The sequence below is a fragment of the Balaenoptera acutorostrata genome, chromosome 18, assembly GCF_949987535.1.
Source record: "Balaenoptera acutorostrata chromosome 18, mBalAcu1.1, whole genome shotgun sequence".
Taxonomy (NCBI): Eukaryota; Metazoa; Chordata; class Mammalia; order Artiodactyla; family Balaenopteridae; genus Balaenoptera; species Balaenoptera acutorostrata.
The window spans coordinates 68,335,696-68,360,417 of record NC_080081.1 but is presented as its reverse complement, the minus strand read 5'-3'; the positions used below and the strand labels follow the sequence as shown (position 1 = coordinate 68,360,417).

The following is a 24,722-nucleotide window of genomic DNA, read 5'->3' as shown; positions in this document are numbered from 1 at the left end:
AGGCCCCAGCAGGCCTGGTGGACACAGCCCACCCAACCCGGGGCAGCTCCTGGGACCTGAGAATGTGAACTCCACGTTCCTGCAAGTACAGGACGACTTTTGCATCAACCAGATACCCTGAGTCCCCATCCGTGGTTTCCTCCTGGGTTCACAACTAAATTCATGGACCTAGAGAGGGCCTGGGTTCTAGCCATGCCGGAGACCCTGGCAAATCACTTCCTCTTCCACAGGGAAAGGAGCTTGAACTCATGTTCACCCCCTTAACGCTGAAGACCCGTGTTCTGTACAAAGTGGTTGCTCACTACAGACCAGTGACTGGATCTGAACGTTGTAAAGCGAGGGCTGAGGGCGCTCTTGGTTATTCAGGATTGATGAACAAAGCTTGTTTCTCCTCTCCCCCGCTGGCTCACTTCTGGCAATTTGCCATTTGTGACCATCCATAGGAGAGACAGTAAAAATAAAGACAGTAAGTTCAGTCAACATCCACCACCTCACATGGATGCAATTTTTTCTTGTGATGAGAACTTGTACATTTCTTTTACACTGATCATCTGTACTTATATTTGCTAGGGATTTATGTTTTTAAAAGTCCCTGCAATATAATTATAGTTTATTTTCTGTGAATTGCATAGTTTTATGAATTTAAAGGTTGCATATCTGAGAAATACATCTTGCTGATCTTAGGAAAATAAGATTTCTATGCAAGCTTATGTTACAGTGAAATAATTACGTCTGAGATATTGGCCTTTTATCCTAATTTGAAAAACACAGGCCTAGAAAAAAGTAACCGCAAGTCAAATGGTTGTTCGTTAATGGCAATTTAACGCCCTCTGCTGGCTCTGAAGCATCAGAACGTTTGAAAAGATTTTCAGGTATTTAATTGCCTGACAGTGTGAAAATACTTTTAAAGCTTAACAGTAAATTTGAATAAAACTGCTTTGTCACCATGAAAGAAATGGATTCAAGAAGTCATTTTTTCAATTGGAAACTCTATTCTCGATTCTTATTTTTAAAATAATTACTAAAATTATATATACAATAAAGACATAATGGACTTCCCTGGTGGTGCAGTGGTTAAGAATCCGCCTGCCAATGCAGGGGACACCACGGGTTCGAGCCCTGGTCTGGGAAGATCCCACATGCTGAGGAGCAACTAAGCCCGTGCACCACAACCACTGAGCCTGCGCTCTACAGCCCGCGTGCCGCAATTACTGAAGCTCGCTTGCCTAGAGCCCGTGCTCTGCAACAAGAGAAGCCACCGCAATGAGAAGCCCACGCACCACAATGAAGAGTAGCCCTGCTCGCTGCAACTAGAGAAAGCCTGCGCACAGCAACAAAGACCCAACGCAGCCAAAAATAAATAAATAAAATAAAATTTTTAAAAAAAGTATAGAAAAACAGGACACATTTTTAAAGATAATTTTGAAGGATTAATAAATAAGTTTTACTTTGAAAAAACCTGGAACAAGCCATACTGATTCCTATATGACAATGGGAAAACTGTGTACACATACTCAGTTTGATAAACAAGCTCAGATTTGGAAATATAGAATTATTTGCAAGTGCTTTGCGAGGGATGAAACAGCAGACGATGAAACTGAGGTCTTTAGCTTCAACGTGCAAATCCAGTTTTTTTCCTTCCCGCTAAGTAACTTTTCCTCCGTTCTCCAACCTTCACATCAATTTTAATAAGATCTAATTTGATAAATTCAACAAATATTCATAAACAGAACATCTACTGCTGTCTCAGAATTAATCACAACCCCCATAATGTTTCTATCCCAATTTGTTTATACCTTTATAAACAGCACTTAATTCATACTATCTTGTATTAGAGTCAGTTCTGTCTGTTTTGTAGCTTATTTATAAATATGACTGCTCCATTTGCCTGTATGCTTTGTAAGAGTAAGGAGAGTGTCTTATTTGATTCAGGTAAATTCACCAACATTTACTGAGTGACCATAGGTGCTCAGCAATTTGAGGGATGGAAGAATCTCTGTAGCATTAAGTCCTATACAATTATCATTGTCACTTTATCTTATGCGTTAAAAAAAAAAATCAGATAACTATCTTAACTCGGTTTTCCTCCAAAAGTAATATGCTTAAGAATTTTCTTAAAATTGCTAAACAAGAGATTTCATACTCATGGAGAAGCTCTTCCAAAAAACAATTGACATATGTACACTACCAAATGTAAAATAGATAGCTAGTAGGAAGCAGCCGCATAGCACAGGGAGATCAGCTCGGTGCTTTGTGACCACCTAGAGGGGTGGGATAGGGAGGGTGGGAGGGAGACGCAAGAGGGAGGGGATATGGGGATATATGTATACATATAGCTGATTCACTTTGTTGTACAGCAGAAACTAACACACCATTGTAAAGCAATTATACTCCAATAAAGATGTTAAAAAAAAAAAAAAAAAGATAGCATAGCTACCTTGTTTGATCAGTTGTTAGTTAGGGGAGCGGGGATTTGATTTGAAATCTGTTCGCTTACAAAGCTCATGCTTTTCCCAGCTAAGCTGCTGATCAGGAAAGCTGTACATTTTTTTGTAAAATTTGGACTCTGCAGTTTCCCTACTCTTGCCATTACCTGTAGGTAGAATTTTGACTTCTAGGATATTGTTTGTTTTACTTTTACTGTAAAATTTATAATAAAAATTTAAATTAGGGCTTCCCTGGTGGCGCAGTGGTTGAGAATCTGCCTGCTAATGCAGGGGACACGGGTTCGAGCCCTGGTCTGGGAAGATCCCACATGCCACGGAGCAGCTGGGCCCGTGAGCCACAATTGCTGAGCCTGCGCGTCTGGAGCCTGTGCCCCGCGACGGGAGGGGCCGCGATAGAGAAAGGCCCGCGCACCGCGATGAAGAGCGGTCCCCGCACCGCGATGAAGAGTGGCCCCCGCTTGCCGCAACTGGAGAAAGCCCTCGCACGAACCGAAGACCCAACACAGCCAAAAATAAATAAATAAATAAATAAAATAAATAAATAAGAAAATCCTTTAAAAAAAAAAAAAAATTTAAATTAAATTTGTATTTACTTTAAAAACAAAAACAAAAAAAAAACAATTAAATAGAGCACCCCCACCCCCACCCCCTGGCAAACTGCTGTCTACTTGCCCTGGCTGTCTAACTGCCACGTCAACCAAAGAGTGCTTTTGGTTTTATTTTTCATTTTCCATCTTACCATCGGGGAAGCAAGCACTCCTTACCTTGACAAAACTCATCCGGATGGTGCACATCTTAGTCAACTCATAAACGACTTCAAATCCGTGGTGGACGGACTGGGCAAGCAGCTGAGCGAACAGCTGGTTGTTGAAGACCTTGAGGCTGCAGCCGCTGGGGATCTTGCAGACGGTGGCCGGGTGAAAGCCGTGCTGACAGTTGCAGTTCCGGCTCTGCACAAAGATGCTGCTGTCACTCACGCACTCGGCGTAGACCTCTCCCCCGACGTAGTACAGGTGCACGCCTACGAGGCAAACACACTCTTCCAACACCAGCACCGACTTTTCGCTTGGATGTATCACCCTTCCCTTCTCATCCACCTCTGTAACCTCAAGAGATGTGACTAGCAACTGTGAGGTTAATTTTAATATCACCAATCATCGATTAGTACCACACGTGCCCCAAAGGCTGACTTGCTTTAATTATCATCTATATTTTTTCCATGAGTCCATTTAAAAGTGGATTGCAACCCAGGTTTACGATCAGCACCAAGAACACAGAAGTAGGCTCTCGTGTACTACTCCCATCACTTGCTCAATCTCACGCTTGTTCCTTCTAAAAGGAAGATCTCATAATATTAGATGCAAAATAAATACATAATGCAGAACACATCAAAAAAAAAAAAAGAACTGGACACAGGTAGTACCATGGTAATACTTAGGTGCATACACTAAACCTACTTCAGAGGGAACAATAAATGAAGTTTAAATTTTATTTCACCAACAATTATAAATCCATTTCTCTTAATAAATACCTCAAAGAGGCCCATTTTATTTTAAAGCTTATCACCTACAGTTATAGGTCATAGAAACAATGCCTCTTTTTACCTACAAACGGTGAAATTTGTGCCATGTTTTCAGATAAAATATAAAAACTCACAATCAAAATGTAGTTTATGCTACTTTATCTCACATTCTTAGAGCTGAAAGGCAAAGCGTCCTGAGAACGCTGCTGCTCAGAGTAAATTTCAGTTGTTGCTTTCCCTCCCAATGTCTGGGTTTCAGATTCCACATAAATTTATAACAAGGGACTGGGGTTAGGTGAGATGGAGATGTTCTAGTCTAGTGAGTATTAAGCACCAGAACGATTGTTCCCCAACCTGTTAACAGGAACAAAGTGCTCCAGCACTAAGTGTCAACATGACTGTAAGTACAATCGCTGTGCAGCAGCAAAAGGGGTCTGTAGAAATGATCCTGAATGTACTTACAGTGATAGACTCGGGATCTTTTAAAAATAAAAATAAAACATTTAAAAGTAATAGAATTGAAGACCTCCAGGGGTTCTCAGACCCTGGTGTGCTTAACTCCGCATTTAGGAAACATTTCGGACACAGCCGCAGCAATGGAGGCACTTCTGCATTATACTTCCCGCCAGCTTTATGGCCTCCTTTTCCGATTTCCTTTCCCTTAATACAATTTTAGAGAAGAGTGGTTTTCAGTATTAGGTATCCCAACCACAGACTCCAACACAGTCTGAAGAAATGGACTCAGGGTCACAATGATAAAGCACAGCTCTTGATGTTCAGGCCAAGGTTCCCCTCTCAGCACCTAGATCAGACCAGCTCCCCCTCCTCTGCTCAGCCATCCTCTCCCTTTTCTTCCTCATCTCCATCATTCTTTCCCTTAAACGGCCCGGGGTCTGACACCCGTGGCCCTGGCCGTGAGGAGAAGGCAGAAGGACTGTCCTAATTAGCTGGGACATAGTTACTTGGCTGCAGCGACATGTTGGAGGTTAGGCAGGGGCAAATCCAAGCAGACTTCCTTTAAAAACTCCCAGGGGGAAGGCCTGCCTCTGGGGTAGCTGTGAGTATTTTCAAAGTGAGAGCGAGCAGGTGGTAAAAGAGCCAGAACATGAGGCTGCTAAGTGTTTAGTATGTCTTTGAATTGAATGACCTTCAAATATATAATTCTCCCAGAACCTATTAAGGAGAACAGATTTTTGTTATCTGACTCTGGTGTTTATTTAGGGGAGGATTTTCAGTCCTGTTAAAGTCTCATCCGCAGCCACAGACATGCTGGCAGAGCATGGAAAGCAGAGAAAAGACTGAACGAGGAGGCAGTAGTTTAGCATCCTGAGCGAGAAGAAGGGGCAGAGCCAATGGGATGCACCCGCAGAAGCCGGAGCCAGTCCTCAGTACCGGGACCAGGGGGAATTCAACCCCACTGCGAAGGAGGCTGGATTTGGGCTAGAGACAGCGGCATCGAAGGAGTCAAGTAAGCAAGGGATTTTATTTGCATCCATTTGACAGGCCAGAAGAGTGGCTTCAAACCACATGTGTGAGATGCTAGATCGCCACAGAGAACAGTGAGCAGTAAGGATAAACGCCCGAAGAAGGTGCTACCTGAGACGAGAGAGAAGCCCGGCGATGGGGTCCTCGGGCAAGTTGTACGCACACCTCGTACTACCTCTCTTCTCCGGCTGCATCTTTCTTCATCTGAGTTTTCCATCTGTGTGTGCCTGCACCCACCCTTTAGGAGATTAGGGAGTCTGGAGTCCTGTGTGGTGGTTAATTAGGACTCTTTGGGCTTGATTTGGATCTGCTGAGTCAGGCCGCAGGTAGGTCCCTTCTGGCATCTTCTGCAGCCTTGAATGACAGAGGTGATGGAGGGGAGGCGGGGAGGACAGCGGCTTAGTTAGGCTGGTGAGTGGTTCCAATGCTGTGGAACCTATTAACAGTCAGAGGGGGACGTCCCGAAGTGGAAGGAATATGCAAGGATCCCCTCCGGAGTGGGAGTGGGGGTGGGGGTGGGGAAAGGATATCCCTGCGGAAAGTAGATCTCATCACCCCACAGCCCAGCTCAGAGAACCCTGATGCCTCTCCACTCTGCTTGGAAAACACCCTGAACTTATGAGCACAAACTCAACACCTTCCCTGGAGCTGGTAATTGATATTCCCCTTGGCTTTGCTGCCCTCTCTTCTGCACAACTATTTTATTTTATTTTTTTCCCATTAAAAAGTGCACTATTTATTGAAATACAAGTGAACTATCCAACTAATCGCTGTGAAGAAGTGTTCATCGTACTGACTTAGAAACTCTATGAAATGCAGGGTGACATTCTTTTGAGTCCAGGCCATCTAAAGTAAGATCAAGATTTCAGAGAAACCCAAAGGCAAAGGGCCTCACCAGTCTTTACTCCCCATCAAAGATGCACAACTATTCTAAAATCTGGCTGACTGTCAGGATCCTCTGGAGCTTGAAGAAAGTGCATATTCTGAGGGTAATTAATGATGATACTCTCAGAAATTCCTTATGTAGTTAGACATATACTTAAATACACGGGAGAAAGGATACGAGGTCTGAGATTTGCTTTAAAATACTCTTGTAAAAATACTGTGATGGGACTGGGGAAAAGAATGGTACAGAACGTGACTCGTTATTGAAGCTGGAGATGGTCATATGAAAATTTATTACATGACTCTACTTTTGTGTAAGCTTGAAATTTTCCAAAATAAAAAAAAAATTTTTAACGTATGATCAAAAAATAACATAAAAGTAAAGATTTCCAGATCTACACCGGGGCTTTGGTCCAGAGGATGGAGGTGGGCCCGCCCAGGACAGTGCCTGCAGCTGTGCACTGCACAAACCCAGGGTGTGCCTCAGTCTTCCGAGATTTGTACAGTTATTAGAAGACTCCTCCAGCAGATGGCAGAAACTTCTCTTGAGAAATGGGTTCCTTCCAGTTCACACAAAGCCACTTCTGGGCTGGTAGCAAAATCAGTCCCCTAAAGCTATACTTGAAGACTTTAAGTCTCTCCGGACAATATGATGAACAAGCAGCTTTGGTCCCAACTGACCTACACTGAATGCCCACTGTGTGCTCGCACACTCGGCGACTCTGCCAGGGCGGGTGAACCGTGATGCTTTCTCTCTCACCACTACTTCAGTGACCCCAGCATGCCTGGACATGCCCGGTCCCACCCCATCTTCACAGGAGCAACAAGACCCACTAGAGGAAATTTATAAAATACAGAGATGCAAAGAATAAAGATCGGCCATAAATCCACAGCCCAGAAATATTCAAAGCTAATATGTGTCATATACCTTTCAGTCTTTTATGTGCACATTTTAAACAAAATTAGGATCATCCTCTACAGGATCTTTTATAAGCTTTTTTCACGTATTAAAATAGTGTGAACATTTTCTCATGTTATGAAATATTTTGCAATGCCCTGTGTAATAACTGCAACAGTATGACATTCTGTGTTAAAATTTTTTAGGATTTGCTTTTTCAGGGATGAGAAACCTTATACACATTCAAAGGTAGAATGGAAAGGACATTTTGAGACTGGGAAACTAAATCCATTGAGAAAGAAGCAATCCAAAAATCACCCTGAGGACTTCCCTGGTGGCGCAGTGCTTAAGAATCCGCCTGCCAATGCAGGGGACACGGGTTCGAGCCCTGGTCTGGGAAGATCCCACATGCCGCGGAGCAACTAAGCCCGTGCGCCACAACTACTGAGCCTGCGCTCTAGAGTCCGCGAGCCACAACTACTGAAGCCTGCGCGCTTAGAGCCCATGCTTGGCAAGAAAGAGAAACCACCACAATGAGAAGCCCGTGCACCACAACGTAGAGTAGCCCCCGCTCACCGCAACTAGAGAAAGCCCACGCACAGCAAGGAAGACCCAACGCAGCCAAAAATAAATAAATTTATTTAAAAAAAAAAAATCACCCTGAGGTGCAGACCCTCCTTCTAAGGAACTGACAAACCAAACCCTTGCCTCAGGATAATTCCTTTCATAAAACATGGAAGCATTACTAGGATTCTACAGAACAAGCTGAGATGTGCAAGAAAATAAAGATTCATTAAAAGGTGAAAAACTAATTCCAAAAGCAATTCAGTGATTTGGAATCTATGATAATTATGTTCAGGAAAGGTCTCGGTTTGCCTCGGTAAATTCAATCCCTGGGGCTAATGCCTCAGGAATTATCATAATTACCCACTCCTTCTCCCATGAGAGGAAGAACAGCCAGCAGCCAGGACACACGCAGCATGATGTCTGCAGCTGCAAAGGAGAAACCTGCCCGTCCTGCTCCAAGTGTCCTTTCACACCAAGAACCCAGCACAGGCTCATTACGAGGGTCAATGGCTCTGACTTCAGTTACAGCACAAATCGTAGGTGCTCAGAAGTGACAGTGCTATTGATTAGGATTATATTAAGTTGTGCATTTCTAAGAAATATAATCCAACCTCAATGACCTTAAGAGCAGCACACGTATGTCCATGCAGTCCATTCAAAACTGCGGTTTTCTTCATTATATGGAAATCGGGGCCATCCTAAAAGCCACTCTAAAAAAGCAGGCACGTTTTATACTCCAGTGATCCAAATTGGCTATTACATCACTCCCAAAACATCAGGAAATAACCTTCACTTTATTTTGCGCAGTCACAGATAGGTATGATATGTCAGCAGTTCTTCATCTTTTTTTCTGTAAAGATCCTTATAATCCTCCGATGGAGCTCTGTGTAACTCAGTGAGGTACTCCTTTTCTAGAATATTCTTGTGGGGAAAACACAAAATCTTCTCTGATTTACATTTTTAAAGTAAATCATTGTAAAATTTCATCACTTTAGTACTATGAGGGCCTTATTTCAAGATCTCAGAGGTGATTCTGACATATCGTGCCTGCAGCATATAAGTATTTTCATTCCATATCTAAAGATTCAATTCCTCAAGCGCTGAACTAAGAGGGGTGCCGAGATGAAAAAGCAGGAGGGTCCCTCCCCTCCAGCAGAAGGGAGCAACTGGACCTTACAGACAGAGCCATGGGTGCAAACCCACATCACTCGTGGGACCATGGGTACGCCGCTGAATTCTCTGAGCTTCCATTGCCTCATCCATAAAACTGGACTAAGAAATCCTAACTTGTAGGGTGACAATAAAAATAACATGAGTAAGAGTCTGCCAGGGTGCCTGACACACATTAGGGGAAATCAGTGGGGGCAGCTATCAGTCATTTGAAAGAGTTCAAGTGGTCTGCCTGGTTTTCAAGGAAGAATATGGACAGACTTCATGTAGAATGCACTCTTCCAGGTTCTTTGAAGTCCTGCCTCTGATACTGAAGCAGCAGCTCCTGGCTATTCTAGTGCTAACTAGCCTATGGCTTTTTAAAGCACTTGGCTAGAGAGGTCAAAGCAATAGGTTTGTTACTGTTGTAAGGATACAAATAAAGGCTTGGTACCAAGCCTGCTGCCTCACAGTGCATGCATTAGATGGAAAGCAGGATGAAAGAGCACGGGTGAGTCAGCATAAACCATCACCGCCACAGAAAACAACTCAAAGTACATGCCCTGCTGACCGGTGGTGGCATGAACTTCCTTTAGAGGACCAGCCATCTTCCCTAACTTAAGTGGCAAGGAACACAAACCGGAAGTGACCTCAAAGCAACTGATAACTACTGAGGGGAGAAATGGCCCATCATTAACCATAATAAAAAGATTTTTTTTGTAGACACCTTCCACCCTTGCCCCACCCCCCACCCCCCTACAGTCTCATCTCGATATAACAGCCAGGGGATCCTTTTGAAGTGAAAACTCAGATCTATAAACTCCAACTTAACTCCATCTTCCTATGTCACACAGGCAAAGTTAAAGCACTCTACATGGCTTCTAGGCCCTGAGACCGGGTCCTGTCCCCGTTTCTTCTATGACTTCCTCACTCCCTTGCTCACTCTGTTCCGTTCACTTTGGCATCCCTGCTATTCCTCACTATGCCAGGCAGGCTTCAGGGCCTTTGTACCTGCTGTTTCCCTTTGCTTGGAAAGCTTTCCCCACTGGTACCCACACTGTCGATTCCCTCTTTAGCTCTCGGCTCAGATGTCACCTCCTTAGGAAGCCTGCCCTGGCTACCCTCCCCATTCCCTTCCCCTCCTTTGTTTTTCTCTGGCCAATTATCATTTGACGTGTGTGTGTGTGTGTGTGTGTGTGTGTGTGTGTGTGTGTGTGTATTATTTCTTGTTTGTCTTTCCTTAGTTGTAGGTAATCCACGAAGCCAGGGATTTTTGTTTTGTCTTGTTTGTTTCCCATTGCTGCATCCCTAGTGGCAGAACCATCTGGCTAAGATTAAATGCTCAATAAATATTTGCGAGATGAATGCATAGCTGTGAAGTCTGAGTGTCTCTAGTAACTAACTCTACAGAACACGTTAACTTATTCACTAACCTCAAGGTGCATTTGGCTGCAAACTTACTTAGGCTGGTGCTCCAGGAAGCCACGCAGCTCAGAACCAGATAATCCACGGGGGCCCCTGAGAGAGAGCCCCCTGACCTCACAGAAAACCAATAGCTCTGCTTTGAAATATTCCATGCCATGCTTTATGGCATGGCTTGTAGCCCCTTAAAAAAATTATCTTTTCACATTAGGACAATTCCAAAGCAGCTTTCTGAGAAAATTGTGCCTTGGGGACCATGCTGAGGGTGGAGTGCCCTTCCATCCAGGTGAGCATTTCCTAGGCTTGCTGGTTTTTGTAACAGTTCATCAGTCCTGGCTCTTGCTCCTATGTTTTTTTTTTAACCCTGTGGATTATCTCTCAATTACTAACATGACACCAACCCTCTACATTTGTCCATCTACATCAGCAGCACCTTGAACAAACTACTTGCAGAAAGTTTCCCAGAAGGTATTTAACAGTCCTTGCATATTTTAATTCTATTTTTAGATCAAGTGGCATAAGTAGAAGTCTAATATGCAGACCAATCTGTAAAGCCCTATAGCAAACAGCTCTACAACATTACGTTTTAACGTTCTACCTTTAGATTTCACCTGAAGATTCTTATAAAAATCATTTAAAAGTAAAACCATACCTGAGATATTTAAGATTTCAGTCAAAATATTACTTCCTTTGAGGAATGACTATGTTTCCTCCTTTGGGATAAAAGTTACATTACAGATTAAGTTTCCTTTTTCTGACCTCCAGAGGAAAAGTTTAATCACAATCACAATGGTTACAATTACAATGGTAACTCTTGGAGATGACATACATGTATTCTTCTCTCCCACTCACCCCCAGCTCCTGATTTTCTATTTTTCATTTATCATTTCACTGTAAAGGTTTCTTGTAAGCCACCTCAAAGCTACTATGGAAAGATACAGGATAAAATAAACAGAAGGTAACTTTTGCCATTAAGAGTCAACGTGAGTGAAGGAACTCAGCCTGCCTCTAGTCAATGGTCTGTAGGTTTACAACAGGAGACATTTAGGAGGTACGTTAGGAAGAATACAGGAAGCATCATAAGTGAAATAATGAATCTCCCTTGGAAATTTGAAATAAAAGGCTCGTGGCTACTTCCCAAGGTGGTATAAGTGCTAGACGGGGAGAGAAAAGATCAAATGACTCTGAAGGTTCTTTACACCTGTGATTCCAGAGTGTAACAGTGGACAACCAGGCACCATTCAGACACTGCCAACTATTCGAATAGAAAAGAAAAGAACTTAAAGTCCTCAACGAGGCCTCATGCTCAGCTGGGATTGATCATGCCAATGAGACAGGCTCCAAAAGCATCACAGCCAGACCCCAGTGAGGCCTGTGCTTATTCGGCTGTTGTAACAATGCCTGGACACAGGAGAACCCCAATCCCCTACCAAAGGCTTCCTGACATTAATAAGTCAACGATTTTTAAAACTGCCTAGCTTCTCAGTCTCTAAAGGTAACTTCACCTGATATAAATAATCATCCAGCCAGAACTCCTCTTCTTCAGAAGTTATCCTATTTAGCATTTCACGCAATTCAAAAATAATTCAAAATACTTCTCTTCAATAATACCATCCTGGGACTTCCCTGGCGGTCCAGTGGTAAAGAATCTGCCTTCCAATGCAGGGGATGCAGGTTCGATCCCTGGTCGGGGAACTAAGATCCCACATGCCGTGGGGCAACTAAGCCTGCGTGCCACAACTACAGAGCCCACGTGCCCTGGAGCCTGCATGCCACAATTAGAGAGAAAAAACCCGCATGCCACAGCTAGAGAGAAGCCAGCACGCCGCAACTAAGACCCGATGCAGCCAAATAAATAAATGAATAAAAATAATAATTTCATCCTGTTTTCATATTTATCATCTTGTTCGTCTTCCTAATACCCACCCTACGCCACCCCCCAGAAGATGCTGTGCCGACCTCAGAGGTAGAGACACTAAGGTTACAAAACCTCCCATGCTTTTCCCAACAATATCCCCCAGAACGGTCTCCCAGATCCCAGCCCTGGGATCATCCCACTAGGTCATGCAGCCAATCCATGGCTTGTTTCTATTTCCACGTTTTAGCTCAGAAGAATATAGGAAGGAACTACATATTTGCTTTTACCCTTTCCTATGTGTCTTCTGGTATTTTCTATCGTTGAGTTTCTGTTTACATTAGAAAGAAGTCCGAGACAGAATCTGTTCCTGTTATTCGAAGGGTCTGTGAATCCATCAATAAGCACACTTCGGGAGGAAGCCTGGAACGTCTCCCCAACACGGTTGTTCAGTTCATAGTAGGCGACGGAGCACCAGTGCTGCGGCTCCTCGTAGCAAACCGGCCGAAAATCTGAAAGAAAGCGGACCAGACAGGACCTCGCTACCGCCACGCTCGTGCCTCCCAGCTCACGACGCCACCGGGAAACGGCGGTTATCGCTGTTCACCAGAAAGTTGGCTGCAAGACCCAGCAGGCTGCTGTGTGATCTTTACAAACCTGCCTCTTTCACGGACGCTGTTGGCAGGTAGCTCATCTGGTCCACGTACCTGTGCACAGGGGCCACCGCCCTCGTGATTCTCCCATGGTTGGAGGCTTTGTCAACATGTTTGCTAGAATTGAGGGGCCAGGCAACAGCGATGTGAGTGGATCCATGTAAACTTCATCCCCCCTAAAGGAAACACAGCTAAAAGGAAGCTGCCAGGTCACCTCATCTTTACAGATGACAGCATCTTCCTGGTGCAGTGCCAAACTGAATCCCCGTGGCAAAGAGTATCCTTTTCTAACGACCTAAAGCTGAAAAAAATTTGTTCGAGTATGTAAAAATCAAAACAAAAACACTGCATAGGATTTTATTTAAGAAAGAAAAAACAATGTCCACATAGACTCACATTCTCCTTTGTGTACATATGGGATAATTATGGCATAAAAGTATTTTAAAGGGAGAGGTCTATTTCATTAGGAAATCCATGAATGTTATGTTTTCACCCGAAACTTTTCAAAGTTAAGTTGCCACTAACCCAAATTTGGAGGTTTTTTTTTTTCTTCACCACTCGCACTCTTTCTCTGCCTTTCTATTGATTATAGTATCTTTCTTTTCTTTGAATATTCTAGTAATTCTTGTGTCTAGAGTGTGTTCCTATACGCACTAAAATATGAACTTACACAACAGATAAATTAGGGGGTTATTATGTGATTTCCAGATGGACCTTCACTTATGAAAGAATTCCCTCTGAGATACTTTAGATAGTAAAGCCCTTTGACCTCCCCTGCTCGGTGTGGTTCCTGGAACTGCAGCCACTGCATCACCTGGGAGCTTGTTAGGAATGCAGATTCTTGAAAAGCACCCCAGATCTAGGGAATCAAAATCTGCATTTATACAAGATCGCCATGTGGTCTGTATGAACATTAAAGTTGAGCAATATTTATCTAGCCTATTACAGGACACAAATAAAATTATGTGAAAACTATATACATATTTTGAAGCGCACTCCTCTAAGCCAAATGAGAGACATTACTAAAAACCTATTATAGTAAAGAAACACAAATGGGACAAAATTACTAACTTCTTAAATACCTAATTCCATACTAAAACATCCAGAACTACAGACTTCTAAATGTTCGGTTAAAATTTAAAATTTACTTGTTCTACTAACCAGGATAACACACAAAACATTCACTCTATGGGACTGAGGAATGCCAAAGTCAAAATGCGAAACCACGCTATCTGCCCCTGAAAACACTTATGAAACAGCAGGCTGGCACGTTTTGTTTTCTTTTGCTTTTTTCTTTGTTTTCCAGATGGGAGGTGGTAATAGGAAGTACTCTTGGAAAACAGCTACATTTGGCTGTTCATCTGCCAAGTGACCTCCATTAGGCACTGACAGTACTAAGTGACTCTCAGCTGTGGCATCTACAGGTCAGGCATTCTGGGTCCCTGGGGCTTTGGCGGCATGATAAGGCGGGGGTGGTGTGTCAACTAAAAGAAAGCAGTAAAACAAAGGAACATCAGGGCTTCCCTGGTGGCGCAGTGGTTGAGAATCTGCCTGCTAATGCAGGGGACATGGGTTCGAGCCCTGGTCTGGGAAGATCCCACATGCCACGGAGCAACTAGGCCCGTGAGCCACAACTACTGAGCCTGCGCGTCTGGAGCCTGTGCTCTGCAACAAGAGAGGCCGCAATAGTGAGAGGCCCGCGCACCGCAATGAAGAGTGGTCCCCACTTGCCACAACTAGAGAAAGCCCTCGCACAGAAACGAAGAGCCAACACAGCCAAAAATAAAAATAAATAAATTAATTAATTAAAAAAAAAAAGCCAAACACATTTCTAAAAAAAAAAAAAAAAAACAAAGGAACATCAAACTGATAGACTACACAAGGACAGCTTGAGTCAACCCTTTCTGCTGCTAAACTCCTGGCTTTGGTGGAGAGTGTCACTGCTACAGAGAGACCACTAATGATGTAAGGGGGCCATTCTACGGTGACACTGGGACAGTCCTCCAGGAGAAACTGGTTGTCCTGAGCCCCTCACTAGAGGGTTGATTCGCTGTCCCTCTGACTTATGAGTTATTATTGGGTTCAAATGACTTCATGATGAGATCTTCAAATCTAGGAGCTATTCTCCTAGTTTTTCTCTATAGTCTGTTATCTGGCTTTCAAAACAGAGAACGCTAAACCTCCTTTGAAGTTAATTTAGTTTTCAGTTCCTCTGGTGCCATGGATTGTACAATGGCCAAAGGGAAACTCTGACTCAACACAGTTCAAAACATGGCCCCCAAAACACAGAATGGCTGAAACCTGATTACCAGCTTGTGCCCAAGGCATGCTGAGAAGGGCTCTTCTCCCCAGATATCAGTTTTATGATCAGACGATCATAATTAGGCAAACGGTATGCGTTCAGTAGATAACATGTTATCAGAAATTAATTCAAAACAGTAAAAACTCCTGAGGCAGAGAGAAAACTCTTTATCGAGGACCTCAGAACAAATGATTCCTTCTGTCTACATTCCTAATGTCAGTTCAGAATGGTCTTGTTATGTTAGCAGTGGAGTTCAACGGCATTAACTCCACTGCCTTTGTTGAACTGAATCGTCCATCCAAGTAGTTCTCACACTTAAGTGGGCATAAAAATCGCCAGCGGAACCTGTTAAAATGCAGATTCCTGGGCCCACCCCCCCGAAATTGTGAGTCAATAGATCAGTGGCTGGATGCAGCCATGCAGGTTTTAACAGGCATTGCTGATGATTCTAATGCACGTGGTCCACGGACCACACCGCAGTGCCAGTGATAAGGCATTTCCCTAAGAGAAAATGAACTATGACCCTGGTGCAAAAGTTATAAAGGGGGCCCTTTTGTAGGTCCTTGAGTCGATCTATCTACAAAATTAAGGGGCTGAACGTAGAGTTCATATGACCCATCAGTTCCATTCCTAGGTATGTACCCAAAGGAAGTAAAAGCAGGGACTCGAACAAATACTTGAACATCAATGTTCATGGCAACATTACTCACAAGAGCCAAAGGTAGAAACAACCCAAATATCCATCAACCAATGAATGGATTTTTTTAAAAATGTGGTATATCCATACAATGGACTATTGTTCAGTTACAAAAATGGAGTAACTGATACTGTTACAATGTGGATGGACTGTGAAAAACACCGTGCTAAGTGAAATAAGTCCGACACAAAAAACTCCACAAATATTGTACGGTTCCATTTATATAAGGTACCTAGAATAGGTAAATCCATAGAGGCAGAAAGTAGATAAAAGCTTACCAGGGGCTAGAGGAAGAGGTAATGGGGACCTACTGCTTAACAGGCACAGAGTTTCTGTTTGGGGTGATGAAAAAATTTTGGAAATAGATCGTGGTGATGGTTGCACAACAGTGTGAATGTACTTAATGCCACTGGATTGTACAGGGATAAATTGGAAGATTGGGATTGACATATACACACTACTATATATAAAATAGGTAACTAATAGGGACCTCCCGTATAGCACAGGGAATGCTACTCCATACTCTGTAATGGCCTATATGGGAAAAGAATCTAAAAAAAGAGTGGATATATATACATGTATAACTGATTCACTTTGCTGTACACCTGAAACTAACACAACATTGTAAATCAATTATACCACAATAAAAATTAAAAAAAGAAAGAAATTGATAACTGCTCCAAAATGGGTAGAGTCCCGATCAGGTTAGAGGGTGGGCAGGGTCCAACGGCCCGCAGGAAACTGCTGTGTGAACCGCAAGTGGCAGCGCTGCTTTTTACGATGGCCCCGCCTACACAACCGTGTTGGGTACTGTATCCCGGGAGACCGCGGCTTTCACTGACCTGAGTGCTGGAAGGGGCTCTCCGGCTCGGAAGGGCTTCCCGGGGAGTGAGGGTAGCCGGCCGTGCACGGGGACTGCGGGAACGGGGGCCCCGGCGACGGAGGGAAGGCCGGGCACGGAGGCTGCTGGAAGGAGTCGGGGTAGGTGGCGTTGTGCGGCATGAGCGGCTCGCTGTGCAGGGACGCGCTGCGGAACTTGGCCAGGAGGCTCAGCTGCGGGTTGTACTCGCTGTGTCTGGGCACGAGCACGGGAGGCAGAACTGGGGGGAGGAAGGAACCGGTGCGTTAGAACCTCGGCTCATCCGCCCAAAGGAGAGTGGACGCGGGTTGCTTTTCGTCTGTCCATTTCTGGGTGATAAGCTCCTGTTTTTCCTTTGGGAACCACCTGCCCACCATTCTGTGTGCTCATCGTGACACTGTCCACGAAGGTCCCATCTCCTCCTCAAAAGAGAGCTTGGGAATCAAGCTGAAGCAATGGTTTCTCTCCTCGCAGCCAATTAACGAGAAGTTTAGCAGAGAATCGTTCTGATGTCAGCGCTCTAAAAATTGCCTACTCGTTCCCATCGCAGAAATGACCAGAGCTGCCCTAATTACCTGGCCTTCTGGAGGCCTGACTGTTCACTGCTTCCTTTGATTCTGCCAATAAAGTGTTTTTTTGTGTTTTTTTTTTTTAATGCAAAATCGCTTTGTGTTGCTCACAATGAAACCCCAAGTCATGCCCAGAATATTTTTACTTCAGAAACCACGGCGAATTACTTAGATGACCAGCCTAAATTTTTAGGCTCCGTACTGCTGGTTAAGTAAAAACATTCTACTTGCCTTTAGCAGAAAGATTTAAAGGTAACTAAAAGTTATAAAGTAAAAGATAAACAGTGAGTAGTAACAAAAGTGAATAAGTAGAAGATAAGCAGTAACAGAGAACTTATAAATAAAGTCTGTTCATTTTAGTATGTTTCCTTCTGGGTTCCATACTTTAAAAAGAACATTTCCCTCCTGATTCTATACAGAAACAGGAACAGATGCAATTCTCAAGGGCAAGCATTGTCCAGGCATTCCTAGCTCCTACTGACTTCTAAAGTGTCCCAAGGCTTGGCAGAAAGAAGCTATTCCATGAGGTATTGTTGAGGGGTGACCTGGTACCAACATAAGTTCCAGAAAGAGAAGCAGGGAAAACAGAGGGACGAAGTGATCAAAGAAATAGTAGGCGAAAATGTCTCAGAGCTAAAGAAGGATCTATGTCATCAGATTGAAAAGAGCCACAGAGTATACAGCTTAATTAATGAAAAAAGATCCAGACCTAGTCATACCATCTTGAATTTCAAACATCTAAGGACAAATTGAATATTCTAAAAGCTCTCAGAAGATCACCTCAAAGTCACCTACAAGGACATGAGAAACTGATTTATTACTTCCCATCACCAATGCTGGACAGTGGAAGGCAATGGACCAATGCTCTTCTAAGGGGGAATAATTCTTACCCCCAAATCCCACAATGGAAACTAATAGAATAGCCAAAAGAATAATATAATTAATATTATATTAACTTATATAATAAAATAGAAACCAAAATATAGATTGAGAAGAGGAAGAAAGGAAAAAGGTAATATAAATTAGCTAAATCTTCACCTTTTATGTTAGAGTCAATGAAATTAGCTAAAAGTGATAAATTTGAAAACAGATGTATAAGCCTATTATCTAGAGTTATCTTCATATTTTTTTAGTAATAATGGAGAGAACTAGCAAAAGAACCAAGCAAGAATGATTAAAAGAGGTTGCTTCCGGAAATGGCTGAGGTAGCACTTGTTTCAAATCACACTATGGATTTGTTATCACATGCAAGTATCAATAAAAACTTTCATAGAAAGTAAATGTTTTGGAGTAAACAGACAACAGTTACAATACAATAACAATAACATCCATCACGAAGTCCACCATTTACCCACTATCATACATTTACCTCTTCTTAACAAGCAATAATTTTCAGTTCTATAGGTAGAATATAAACTCCAACAGGTAAGATGAGAAGTTTTCAGCTAAACCACTACAGAGATGGGGGTGGCAGAGAAACAATGACTTCTTCCTCCTTCAAAAGCCAGCATTTATATATGCCTTATGACATGATAGAACAAATACTCAACATCACCATGCAAAAATGACCTGGATGATAAGCCATTCAATTTCCTTTTACGTAATCCATGAATATACAGGCATACAAAAATGCCTTGCCTCATGAATACTCTGAAAGTGAGGGGCTGACATAGTAAATGACATATGACTTCTTTTCCAGTGATGCTTCTTGATCACAGTGTTAACAAAGATCAAATAAACACTCATTTTTCTTTTTTGGATGAAGAATTCAGATACTCTCCGTGACTTCAGTTCTAATGTAAGGTATCTACAGTGTATTCTTAACACTGATAAACAGCCTCCCTCATATCTGAATGCAGAGACTTTCACTCCACCGTGGCCTGCAGATCTGAGGCACCAAAAGAAAAGAAAGGATGCATTTTTCTTTATTGAGGCAAATATCTTGATAATGTATTTCTATCATCTGGGTAAAACCAAAGGCAGTGAAGATTTGTAAGGAAAACTGATGATATCATCCTGGTTGTTTTTTTTTTTTTTTTTTGAATTTTTATAGCATTTGTATTTTAAGGATTTAGGGCAAATACATATTTTTTCTACTTGATAAAAAGAAAATCAGTACTTAAAAGGTTCAAAAAATATATCAATTGAGTGATTTTTTTTTAACATAAATAAATTATATTGATTTTCAGGATTTAACAGCTGAAAAAACCTTTTCTGCTTCCACTGGAGGCAAAACTGAACAAAATGTTAGTTAAATAGAGCAGCATTTCTAAGAAATCTGTTGTCAGCATTAGAGATCACCTATACTACAAAGATGTCATTAAATAGAATTTGTTCAATTACTGGGTTCTCGTAATTCAGCCTGACAAGCTCAGTTTACCTTAGGTTTGCACTGATCATATTTGTAAATACTTTACTCACAACACAGCTGTCTTAGCCCCTTAGGGCTGCTATAGCAGGTATACCATAGACTGGGAAGCTTATAAACAACAGAAATTTATTTCTCACAGTTCCAGAGGCTGGGCAGTCCAAGATAGGGGTACAGCCTGGTCAGGTTCTGGGGAGAGCCCTCTTCTGGGTTGCAGGCTGGCTTCTTCTCACTATGTCCTCACACGGTAGGAAGGGAATGGGGTCTCTCTGGGGCCTCTTTTATAAGGACACTAATCCCACTCATGGGGGTCTAGCCCCATGACCTAGTCATCTAAAGGCCCTGCCTCTTAATACTATCACCTTGGGCATGAGGTTCTCAACATATGAATTTTGGGGGGACACAGACATTCAATCTATAGTAATAGCTATTTCTAATTACTCAATTCTATTTCTGCATCACAACTGCTGCTTGCAAATATGACCTAGTGAGCTTACAGACACTGGTATCAATGTGATGCCACCTTTTAAATACCACACTATCTAAGCATTACCCTGGGGGCAGATAATGGAAGGAGTTACTGCGTATAAGGAACTGCAGAGCAAAGCTGAGAAAAGCTTTTGTATCTTTTTCAAAAGTCATGTGGTTCTGATAGAGTGTGGGCATTTTACATGGAGGAGAAATTATACTCCTGAAATAACCTCTGGTTGCATGAAGAAAAATCATTGTGAGCCCTGAAAACATTTTTGCATGGCTTCTACCAGACGCAAGCCACACAAAGTGAGGCCTGAGGACTGAGACTTTACCAGCTGCTGGGTACCAGTCCGTGGGAATACAAGTACTGAAACTGAGAGTTTGTGTTTAGAAACTTTAATAGCCACTTGACAAAGTAATTTTATATCTGTTGAAATGAATAGTAAAAAATATTGAGCTTGTATCTTGTAAGTCTTTTAAAAGTTTCATCTGCCTAGTAATTCATTTGTATTGTAAAAATACTGATATTTGAGGGATTGGAAATTTTTAAAAAAAACTGGTCCTTCACTACAGATAGTTTGAAAAGCACTAAAATTGATTATTTAAGTGGTTGTGTGAGTGTAAAGAAAATCAGAATTCAGCCTTCAAGGTTCCTAAAACGGGTGGTCAAAAGATGAGAGATTTCAAAGGCAAAACTTCAGCTTTATGATAATTAGGGACCCAGCAAACTTGGTGCACATTAGCATCTTCATTGTTCTCAAAATACTGACTTTAAGCACAGCCAGAAAGCTAGATGTAAAATCTGCCTTTTTCTATTAAAAGATCAAAGTTAGGAATAAAAAAAAAAGGTACAGCTTAAACATTACCTTAAAATCAATACAATCTTTGCCCATCTTTCATTTTGGAAACTCAAACCTAAAATATGATGATATGAAATCTACCTGCCATATGTAAAAACATTCACACTATCATTCCTGAAAGAACCTCACATAATATGAAAAATGAAAACATCAAATAATCCTTTAAAATTAGGGTTTCAAGTGTTCAAAAGGAAAGCCAGATACATTTTACAAGATACTTCTTAGAAGATACATTTTATAACTACATTACTCAGGAAGAGAAAAACGATTCCTTGACAAACATTTTTCATGGGATGTATTCTGAATGCTTAATATAATTCAAATCTTAGAAACAAAAGAGAAATCAAGTCATTTCTGTCATAAACTCATTGACGACATTTTTTTAAAGTAGGCAAAGAAAGCTCAGAGAGAAGCAGGAAAGAAGAGGAGAAAGCAAAGACCTACGTGATCTAGGGGAAAGCACATCCGATTCACCAGGAATGTGGGCCTTTCTCGTCACAGTCTCCCCCAGTATCCAGGGTGATGTGACCGTGAGAAGCATCCACGCTCAGGCAGGTGACTTCCTTGACAACAGTTTAACAGCATGATGGTGGGATTTGGGAGCCTGAAAGGTCACCTCACTAAGACTGCTATAGGCTGGGCATGACTTAGCCAGGACGGCTGCAAGGTTAACTGAACCTGGGAGGGGGCCAGGAGGCAGGCTGGACTCCCTCCACCACCTGCCTTCCTACCTCGAACCGCCTCGTAATGGACATGGGCCAGTTCCCAGAGTGCATGTGCCAGCCCTTTGGTCTCCTGGAATGGGGCAGATGGCCAGTCAGGGAGAGGAAGCTCCCACAAAAACTGCATCCATCGAGCCATAGGAACACTCCATCCAAAGAGAAAGGTAGTCAAATTGTTACAGCCAGTGTGAAGGAACGAAGATGAACACCAGACTTCTCCAAAAGGGTGTGTGTGTGTGTGAAATATAGGTACACACACACACACACACACACATGTATGTGTGAAGAGTTTTAGGAACAACACCTTCCTATATTTAAAGCCATATTTAAGAACAGCCACCAATCTCCCCTAACCGCCACTGTTTTCAGTCTTGGAAGGATTTCCAGCAACTCTCTCACTGGCTGTTTTCAGACCCAGGTAGGAGATATCTCCACTTACTTGAGCTTGGGGAAAGTGCAGCCGGTTTAGCTCAGCACAGCTGAGTGCAGGAAAGGGGGATGGGGAGGAGGAGGCTTATTTTTTTACAGTTGATCATGTCGAGGCCGTATTAAGAGCTTTCAAGAACTGGATGATGACTCCAAAATGCATCAAAATAAAACTGCATTTTTCAAAATCACACAAAGCTTACATGTACACTGAAATGAAAATATCTTCTGTCTAGATTGTTCTGACTACAAAATTTGGATCAGTTCCTTTAAATCGAACCTCCCTCTCTTCTCTCCCCCTCTTGCGGTAAGGGTGTCCTTCTCCTGCCAGAGCCCCATGTTCTCCACCAACTGGGACACACCCTCTTACCTTTTACAATGAACCATGAAGGAAACCCACCTGGCGTCTCCACACGGCGGTAGTGGTAGGGGTTAATGCACACCTCTTTCTGCTTGGAGCCAAATGGGAACTCACAGCATTCCAGTGGCTTCAACTCATGGTGAGACTGGAGATCGGGCCAACGCCACACTCGGCAGTAAATGACGTGGGGCAAACCCTTGCGGTGGGACACCTGCAGCCGCCCATCCAGGGAGCGGGGAATCGTCACACACTTGCTGGGTTGCCCTGGGCAGCTGAGCGCCCTCTCCAGCTCATCCATGGCTCCTTTCTTCTTCTTTAGCTTCTTCACTAATGAGTCCACCGCCTTCTCTGCCCACTTTTCCTCTTCATCTCCTTGCTTCCAGCCGAGCAGTCTCTTCACTGCAGGGCTGGTGAAGGAGAAGAGGGAGCTGATGGGGGTGCTGGAGTGCATAAGAGAGGGACCACAGGCGTCCAGTACAAACAGGAGCTGGACCCAAGGCCCTTCACTGCCTGCAGGGCCCAAGTGAAGTGAGCAAGGACGCCTCCCGGGATGTCATAGGTACCAACTCTCCAGGGACGTCATAGGTCTTCCCTTTCTTCTGGAAGTAACTGTGACCAGTGCAGGCTGGAAAGTGGGTTGACTTTCTCCTAAGCCCTGGGATGGGCTGGCCAACTCTGAAAACAAAAAATAAGACTTCCGTGAACTTAATCAGGATAATTTTCAGAAAAGGTTAAAGGTTGGATGTTAAGAGGGAAAATATTCTTCAAATGTTCTAGACTTGAAAACTCTCCGTCACCTTTGACTCTTCCCTCTCCTTTATTCCCTATATCCAAGTCTTGGTAATTCTGCCTTTGAAATGTCTTTCAGATTTTGAAGGTTTCTCTCCATTTCCACATATCTGAGCCCTGCCCCATGTCACCACCCCCCTTGATCACTGCAACACCTCTAAAGGAGCTCCTCTCTCCCAGTTCTAATCCATGTACGACCAAATACAATTTTGAACATGCCGTTTTCCTACTTGAGAAGTTACAGTGCCTCCATGGCTTCCCAAGTATAAATGTCTCTGCTTGGGTCTCTAGGGTCTTTTCTCAACACGCTCATGCCTCTTCCTTTCCAATTTATAGTTTGCACAAGTGAGCCATCTTCACTGTACAAAATATATATAAATGAAAAAGAAAAAAATTAGGATCTCTAATCATCTCACCACTCATATATTCTTCCAAACTACTTTATAGTATAGTGGTTCTCAAAATGTGACCCAAGGACCCCTGGGAGTCCCAGAGTCCCTTTCAGTGGTCTGTGAGGCCCTCTCTTTTTCAACTACACATCTGTGTGCGCTAGATTTTCCCCATGTACTTGACCCAAACAACAGATCACAACAGATTGTATTCAGGAGCAGATGTGAGAATCCAAGTGTCATATAGTAAACCAGGCATTAAACAGATGTGCAGAAATATAAAACAATAACACTCTTTTCACTATTTGGGGGTAAAATCTAGTTTTTTCAAAAAAAAGTTTATGTTACTATATAATGAGTTTACTGTTGTCTTTAATGAGTCAGTAAATTTTATAAACTTCTCAGTTTTAATTACTAAAATGGTTAAAAAAAAAAAAAAGATATGAGCCACATCAGCAAAGGTTTTTTGGAGTTCTCAATAATTCTTAAAAGTAGAAAGGGTTATGGGACTTCCCTTATGGTCCAGTGGGTAAGACTCTGCACTCCCAATGCAGGGGGCCCAGGTTTGATCCCTGGTAGGGGAACTAGATCCCACATGCATGCCACAACTAAGATACCTTGTGCCACAACAAAGACCCAGCACAGCCTAAATAAATAAATCTTTTTTAAAAAAAATAGAAAGGGGTCATAAGACCAAAAAGTTCTAGAAGTTACACATAGTCACATACATAAACACGTACACAAAAAAGTACTGCTGTCACATTTGTTATTCTCCCTGAAAATCAGCTGAATTCTTCTTTGCCCTCTCATCCAAAGGAGACATTCTTTCCCAGTTATTCAACAGTCCCATTTAAATTTCCTGAGGTAGAACTGCATTTCCTCTTCTGTGAAATAGCTGCCTTAAACAAAACTCTCTCCTTCTTCCAGATTTTAGAAACCAGCTCCCTTGTTAATGTTTAAAGTAGCTGCTGGTAATATTTTGGAGAAAGCTGACTCATTTTAGCATCTTGGCATCAATCTAGC

The 24,722-nt window shown here is 42.7% G+C and overlaps 1 protein-coding gene across 7 annotated transcripts in view; it reads right to left on the bottom strand.

The window, feature by feature from the left end:
* The window catches only part of SMAD9 (SMAD family member 9), a 63,512-nt gene that overhangs the window by 3,601 nt on the left and 35,189 nt on the right, over positions 1-24,722 (bottom strand). For 5 of the 7 annotated variants that reach the window (XM_057533069.1, XM_057533066.1, XM_057533067.1 and 2 more), the window contains exons 2-5: positions 22,531-23,196; positions 16,725-16,982; positions 12,521-12,742; positions 3,212-3,468 (exon numbers count right to left, since the gene is read on the bottom strand). In XM_057533069.1, the coding sequence (XP_057389052.1) occupies positions 3,212-3,468; positions 12,521-12,742; positions 16,725-16,982; positions 22,531-22,972 (1,179 nt within the window). In that variant the 5' untranslated portion in view covers positions 22,973-23,196. The remainder of the gene's footprint in view (positions 1-3,211; positions 3,469-12,520; positions 12,743-16,724; positions 16,983-22,530; positions 23,197-24,722) is intronic. The other 2 variants (XM_057533071.1, XM_057533073.1) reach the window with 2 other exon arrangements.